Here is a 7,799-nt window from a genome sequence, read left to right as displayed (position 1 = left end):
GGACAGAACTCCATTACTTGCGCACCTAGAAACAATTATTGATGTGAAACATCTGTAGCCGCACGTAAAACAGATTTCTGGCGTGGCGACGCGTGCCGTGGCGACGCGTCGCCACGCTAAATGATAGTGTATAATATATACAGTCTATATGCAGTAGTGTGTACGGTGTAATATTTTATTTTATCATTATGACATATGTATTTAGTTCCTATCACAGTCTATTCTTTGCATATTAGTTTTATAAAATAATGTCGATGTTTCACATCTGCCAGGCGTCCCGTGACGGCTCATATTTTTTATTTTATATACATGTAAATTTTTTGTAAATTACTTTGTTATAAACATTCACTATGCACTATAAAAGATACAGACAAAAGGGACTGGGCATTTTCATGAATCTTAAAATGAATAAGTTATCAAATGAAAGTAAGATATAAACGTACACAATCATAATGAGCATTATGAGCATAGCATTTAAAGACTACGCTCATAATGCAAGAAAGAAATGTATGAGTTGCTCTGTACCCAGATAAATATAACTATAAAAGTAAATATATCAAATGATTGTAGATATTATTTATTTACAAAAACAATTTCATCCAAATTAGTTCAGTAATTTTGTATTCATAGAGCAACATGCAAACACAAAAATCTTAATTTTCATGTATATTTTAAAATATATAATTTTATTAATAAAAACAAGAAAAATACCTCCTTGGCTTTTAAACTTATCAGCTAGAGACTTCTCCTTAGCAGTAGGTTTGCTTAATAGATCCATTATCTCTTCTCCAACTCTTTTCACAGCTTTCTCTCTACTTGATGGCATGGCTAAGAGTGACTGAACAGTTTGTTAAATTAAAATCCTTTTAGTTTCAGATAAATAATATAATATAATATCTTGGCATGATATATCATAATAAGTAAAATGCAACCTTTGTTACAATTAGTTCTACAGATTTTATTTAACTAGCGGTGAGTGGACAATATGTGAGGCTCAAAGCAAAAGAAGAATAAGTTGCATTCACCATTATATCAGTGTCCCCTTTACCAGCTCTCTTCTCATCTGTATTCGATTTGGAAACTTTAATCTTGGGTCTTTCTTCTGTAGTCCCATCACCTGCGAGGAATAACCAACATATTAGTTTTTCTGTACATCCTGCCTGCTTATATCACTTAGACTTGGTCTAAGATGCATGCTTTCCTATAGGAGCTACCTGTCCATTTCTAATCTAAATCCAGTACAATTATGTGTCAAGTCACTAGTACAAACATTATGTAAAGAAAAAATAAAGGTTTAATACTTCTAAGTTGTAGATATTTATAAATTGTATTTAAATTTCCAAAATTAAAGACTTTTAAACGGATTTTAAACGCCATTTATTCGCGTTTAAAATCCGTTTAAAAGTCTTTAATTTCTAACTGTATAATACTCGCATAAAATCAAACACAAGAAACTACTATGGTATTTGGAATTTATGCAAAATTACATTTTTAATATGGCTTTATCATATTGTCAGTTATATACACAACATTGATCACAGGCAAAATGTAACTAAATAATTATTAGTATAAGATACTCATTGATGACATAGCCACTAGGCTAAAACTGAAATTAATTTTAATATATGTAGGAAAAATATTAATTATCATATCTATAGTAAGTACATAGGTAACTAAATGTTAGTGTTTATAATTTAAAAATCTGTTTAACTCACCTTTCCTTTTATTAGTGTTATTCTGTTCTTCCATTAAAGCTGCCAACACGGCAGCAAGTCTAACCGACTCAGCACTGACTACTTCTATACTTGCATCTGTGGTGCTCTCTGTTCTTTCTTTTATTCTATGAAAGAGTTAAAGGAGCAGATATAAGTGTTATTAACAATGAAAAAAAGTTTTTGAGCAATTTAACTAATGAATTACAAATATCAGTTGTAATTCAAGTTGTTTATAGGTATTTAAAGATTTACAATAGAATTTTTTGAAAGTAGTAACAATTTATACATCCAGCTTCCTGATATATATCATCAGTTGGAATACTGGTATGAATTAAAAATATCCATAGGGCATGATTTCACTTCCTTTAAAACTCAGAAATGAAATGGTCTACCTGATAATGTTGATTATTATAAATTTCTGTGCCCTTGAGTCATACATACAAAACACATCAATTATGGGGTGATTGAACAAAACAATTATGCAATTGCAGGTTCGTTTAAAACTATAATAAAATAATTTTAGTAAACTTGCATATCTCTACTACATTATAAATCAGTGAGCAACTTTGTCTGTCTGTCTGTCCCTTCTTCACATCTAAACCACTGAACTGATAATAAAATGGGAGTTTTAAATTCCAGAAATCCTACATAAATGGCAATGATGTGGGGAAAATTAAGACATATCTATTTTTTCCTTTAACTATGCCTATAATAAATATGTGTAGACAGTCTTTATTTGTCATAACAGATACCTAAATTTATATATTCCTCAATTAAAATTCAAGTACAATTTATGAAAACTGTTTAATATCTACTATTAAAACAGCATCATTACTTCTAAATGTGTTCCACTTACGTAATTAACTTTTGTGTGGCAAATTTCTGCAACAAACTAGCAACAATACCAGTGTCTACATCTCCGAGACCGGGGAGCAATGCACTCGCTGTAGCTGGCAACTGCAACTGCATATCTGATAGCACTTGCAAGAGCTGCACTTCTAAAGATGCAGGGGGAATCGGGAGTTTGGGCTTCTCGTGTGAAGCTGGAAGTGTCATGAAGATGTTAAATTTTCTTGTTATAATGTGGTGATATGATCTTAGTTAGGATACAATCAGAAGTATTATTATTTTATATTAAGTGATTATTACCTTCCGATTTTGATGCCGGGCTTGAGACACTCTTTTCTTTGTTACTAGGCGATCCTTCGCTTTTGTCAGTTATTAACGTTGTACCTAGGATACTTTGCCGTTCTTTCTTACGTTTTTCCAGTTTTTCTCTCAGACTATTTCGTTTACTTTTCACCGCTTGAATTTCTTCCCAAGCGTCCGACATGATTATTGTTTTCGTTCGCGTTGTTTATATTATTTTAATGCATAAATCATAACATTTTTAATTAGATGGTTTAATTCAAAATAGATTGAATTTACTAATGGAGGATCTAGATAAAAACAATATTTACTTTAAAAGTTATAAAAGCACAAGTTTTGTATTCTGTAAACATAATAACGCATTGACATAGTCATGGACATAGTCTATTTGACATATACAACCAAATTGACAAGAAATTTGAAAATGACATTGCTGGTTTCTTCACTTAAAAAAAAAACATCCATAGTTCGAAACGTGTTACGGATGCAAGGTTATTTCAGAAAATTATAGATAGTTTTAGTAATTTTGTCTCCTTGGACTATGTATAAAAATAATGGTTCCATATTTTTATTACACCAAATATTATTTTTTTCATTCAAAACCCCGCAATATATTAAAAGCACAATTGCTGCGTGTTCTTAATCAATTTTAAACATTATTATATTTCGAACAATATTCATAGATTTTGTTTTTAATTTTAACCTGGCCTAATAGACGTTTTAAATAATAAAAAACTTCATTAATGTCACAGGGCCCTAAGTATCTTATACCTTTTCATTCGAATATTTCATAAAAATCGATACATCATTTAAAAGTCTGACTCTTACCGTTAAAATGTATTTTGCTCCTGAGTTAAGAACTCATTCACAAAAAGTTTGCACCCTTTATAAGACTGCTTGCAGGCTTATTGAATCTTATTATGTTGCAAGGTAATCAATTTAATTTTTAGTTCACATGACGCGATCACAAGTTCACACAAAACGATGGTATATTTGTATTTATGTATTGGATATCGCTCTGTGTGATTCTTTGGATGTTTGGTAGAAAATTGCTGTCCTATTTTAGAATCTAGAGTAGTAGAAATGACGTCGGTGTCCTGTTTCTACAAAAAAATATTCTTATGCAATTATTATTTTTTAGGTATACCATATGCTTGTATTTCATTTATAACTACCGTCATAAATAAATTTTTTTAATTGCATAATGATTATAAGTTTAACTGAAAGCGGAAACTAACAAACTTGTTTTTTATAAATAAATCCAAAAAACACGTTTTCAGATTCATAATTCGATATCATCAAGTTTTGCTACGAAAACAATTTGACGATAATAAATGCGTCACTGATCCAAAAGAACAACGACTTCTGCTGCGAGTTGGAGAGAATGAAGTGTTTGCAAAGAAATATCCTTTTCCACCACAAAAATGTTAGTGCTATCACAGATATTATATAATTTATACTTTAAATAATTTTTATTTATTGTGTGGAATTTGCTATTTAATAATATTTTAGGTAACTCCGTTATATTATATTTTCGGAAAGTTTAGTTTCAATGTTTTTTTTATTTTAGTTCCTAGGTCTATTGGGCTCGCCGGTGGTGTTGCATATAAGCGTGTTGTTACACCTCCAGATTGGATTTTGGATTATTGGCATCCACTAGAAAAAGCACAGTATCCAGATTATTTTGCTAGAAGGGAGTGCAGAAAGACTGAATATATAAAAAAATGGAACGATGGTACTTTATATTAGTTAAATAAACAGCGATAAAATTATTATTTAATTTTAATATTTTATATAAAGAAACTATTCAGTTCATATTTTGTGTCGTCTTTGTTAGCAGTAAAGTGCTAGTAAATAAAGTACTACTTTATTTGTTAAATAAAATTTATTCATTGAATACTATGTATTTTCAATTCCAAATTTGGAGTCTAATATCTAATACATCTACAACTACATATTATGATAAAGCAGCTATTACTGTACATTAATCTTTTGATGGTCGGTCAGCGAGTGATTAAAAATAATTTATTTATTTACAATTAATTTGACTTCTTATGGTTCGGGATTCTTACGTAATTGTCATTAGTAGATATATGCATAGATAAGACTTTGAACTTTAGTTTTATGCTGATATAATTAGTTTGTAAGTTATAAATTTCAGGATAAATTATTATAATGAATAACTGTTGACTGTGACTGTGTGTAACCCAATAGGAAATGTATGGACTCAAATGAAGTAAAGGGTTGCATTGAAATTATAAATAAAAGTGCTAAATATCTCATAGAATATTGTATAGAGAGATAACATTATCGTTCCCTATCTTTTCTACACTCTTGCTATAATAAAGATCCACACACACCCCAAACAATGGAGCGATATTTTCTATAATCCATTTCATACCTATTTTTCTCAATACGACTAAAATTATATTAGGCCCCACATTTAGACACATGATCTAAGCCCCAATAGCGTCGCATTTACGAGACTTTTTTTGTAGCAACTGTTCTTGACAGTTCTCGACTGTCAAAGGTGGCACACAATTGTCAGAAATCAGATTTAAAAACATGCTGCCGCAATATACCTAGATCGATGTAAATATATTGGTTATTTATTTATTAATTGTTGAGAAGTTTTATGTAAAATTATAATGGCTGATCAAGATACTGCTACCAAGAAACCCATGACTGAGGAGGAGAGAGTGGCATTATGTCAGAAATTAGACCGGGAGTTGGACGAATTTATTGATAGTTTAGAAAAGAAAAGATACACAGAAGGATGGCCAGAGGATCGCTGGGAGGTAATGCATAAATAAGAAAATAAATATTTCACTAGTCGCTTGACCTCGCCCTGTCTGCGTTTACTATAAAAACGGATAAAACATAAAAATTAGCCTTTATTACATAGGAATCATCTAAATCTATGTAGTTCGTTACTCATGAAACTATTATGGAAATTGTTTTATGAATCTTAATTGTTACATATTTCTTAATGTATTTGTTAGTATTTTTGCTTTTTATTTTTTGAATTAACATATGCGAGTGTCAAGCTCACACTGGAAATGTATCTCCACAGAAGTGGGGGGGCACACTACCCACAGCAAGTGTTTCGTACGATGGGTGAGAGAGCAAGGGCTTATTTCCTTTCTTCACCCTTCCCACACAGTTCCATACCCCCTAAAAAGCGAAGAAAGCATTTGCAGGGGCACTATCCTTGCAAATGTTCATGGGCGGTGATGTTCAGTTCTCATTAGGCAAACCACCAGCTGAGTTGCCTGATCTGACATAAAAAAACATATTTATAGGAGGAGATGGACAAACATCCCTTCTTTATGAAAACAGCGCCAAGTGGTGATGAATTGTCACCATTAGCTGAAGGTCTGGCTAAGCTTAAATATGATCCTGATGAAAATACACCTTTGGAGCTGGCCACTAATTATAAGGAAGATGGCAATTTTAATTTTAAACACAAAAACTACAGGCTGGCGATATTAGGGTAAGTGTTTCAGCTCATATTTTCTCAGGTAACCTTTTAATTAGATCTGCACTAGAGGTAGGGAACCTATTTATATATACATATATATTGGAATTACAAATTTTTATATTGAAACACCTAGAAACCAAACCAACTAGCCATTTATTGAAACTGCTGCATATCTATTTATAATTTGTTATATTTGGTTAGTACATGAGGCCACAATATGTATATTTTGTTCTCAGATACACAGAAGGTATAAAAGTCAAAAGTGATGATGCAGAAATAAATGCAAGTCTGTATAACAATAGAGCTGCTTCACATTGGCATTTAAAAAACTACAGATCTGCTTTATTTGATAGTGAAAAAGCCCTAACATACAACAGTAATCATGACAAAGCGAGATTGAGGGCTGCTAAATCCGCCATGGAAATAGCCATGTATGATAAATGTATTGAGCATTGTGAGAAATTATTAGAAAAAACATCAGATAAAGACGTCTTAAACCTTTTGAATACGGCTAAAAAGAGGAAAATGCTAAAGGAACGTGATGAAAGGAAAAAGGAGAGGACAATCAAGAAGAACAAAGAACAAAAAGACGCTATAGTCAAAGCGATTATCGAACGAGGTATTAAATTATCAAATTGTGAAGACGAAGATGATATTGATCTGTCTAAATTGGAGCCTACTTTACCTGGAGCTCATGATGCTATCGTTCATATAGAAGATGGTATTCTAAAATGGCCAGTATTGTTATTATACCCTGAATATCAGATGACTGATTTCATCAAAGGGTGTCCGGAAAATGTGCCGTTGGCAAACCAGCTCGAACAGCTATTCCCAGCTCCATGGGATGAAGATAATAAATATAAACTTAGCAAAATTAATGTTTACTACGAGGGCTATGATAAGATGCCTCATGTAGTTGATGCAGCAAAGAACCTTGGAGATCTGTTAGTATTGAAATATTACCAGTTAAAAGCTGGAACGCCGGCATTTTTCGTTTTACCTCGGGGAAGTGTCGTTGAGAGAAGATTTTTAGAAAGTTATATTTAATGATAACCTACGACTTATAAATTTGTTACAAAGAAACACAATGATGTTACAAAGATATTCAAGACCATAAATCAGGTTTTCCATTATCAATTACTGTGAAGTTTTATATGATTTAAGAAAGAAATCATAAATATCAATAAATATTTTTATGAATTGTTTTTAATTGTTTGATTTGTATATTTTTACAATTTCTAGTGGTATAATGCTATTAATTTATTGTTTAAAAAAAAACAATTAATAAAACTTTTTCTATACTATGTATCTAAAGAAATTTCATGTAGAACTTTTTAAGTATAGTATTACTAGCTGCGCCCCCTGGGTCACCCGCGTAAGTCCGTATCCCGTAGGAATATCGGGATAAAAAGTTGCCTATATGTTATTCCAGATGTCCAGCTGACTACGTACCA

General features: G+C 31.5%; 3 protein-coding genes across 3 annotated transcripts in view; 2 read left to right on the top strand and 1 right to left on the bottom strand.

The window, feature by feature from the left end:
* LOC119837075 (N6-adenosine-methyltransferase MT-A70-like protein) overlaps nt 1-3,250 on the bottom strand; it is a 9,318-nt gene extending 6,068 nt beyond the window's left edge. Inside the window, exons 1-5 of the mRNA XM_038362567.1 lie at nt 2,865-3,250; nt 2,572-2,758; nt 1,716-1,840; nt 1,026-1,117; nt 712-838 (exon numbers count right to left, since the gene is read on the bottom strand). Of these exons, the coding sequence (XP_038218495.1) occupies nt 712-838; nt 1,026-1,117; nt 1,716-1,840; nt 2,572-2,758; nt 2,865-3,048 (715 nt within the window). The 5' untranslated portion in view covers nt 3,049-3,250. The remainder of the gene's footprint in view (nt 1-711; nt 839-1,025; nt 1,118-1,715; nt 1,841-2,571; nt 2,759-2,864) is intronic.
* A 449-nt stretch (nt 3,251-3,699) lies between these two features.
* Nucleotides 3,700-4,613, top strand: LOC119837059 (NADH dehydrogenase [ubiquinone] 1 beta subcomplex subunit 9-like). Its single transcript, XM_038362549.1, has 3 exons — nt 3,700-3,794; nt 4,145-4,290; nt 4,435-4,613. The coding sequence occupies exons 1-3, from the start codon at nt 3,700-3,702 to the stop codon at nt 4,611-4,613; spliced, it is 420 nt and encodes a 139-aa protein (XP_038218477.1).
* Nucleotides 4,614-5,400: 787 nt separating this feature from the next.
* LOC119837102 (DNA polymerase interacting tetratricopeptide repeat-containing, protein of 47 kDa) lies at nt 5,401-7,520 on the top strand. Its single transcript, XM_038362603.1, has 3 exons — nt 5,401-5,662; nt 6,167-6,357; nt 6,582-7,520. The coding sequence occupies exons 1-3, from the start codon at nt 5,513-5,515 to the stop codon at nt 7,390-7,392; spliced, it is 1,152 nt and encodes a 383-aa protein (XP_038218531.1). The 5' UTR covers nt 5,401-5,512; the 3' UTR covers nt 7,393-7,520.
* Nucleotides 7,521-7,799: the final 279 nt, after the last annotated feature.

Source organism: Zerene cesonia, chromosome 26 (genome assembly GCF_012273895.1).
Source record: "Zerene cesonia ecotype Mississippi chromosome 26, Zerene_cesonia_1.1, whole genome shotgun sequence".
NCBI classification, from domain to species: domain Eukaryota; kingdom Metazoa; phylum Arthropoda; class Insecta; order Lepidoptera; family Pieridae; genus Zerene; species Zerene cesonia.
The sequence above is the reverse complement of the archived record's forward strand: the minus strand, read 5'-3'. Positions and strand labels throughout refer to the sequence as shown.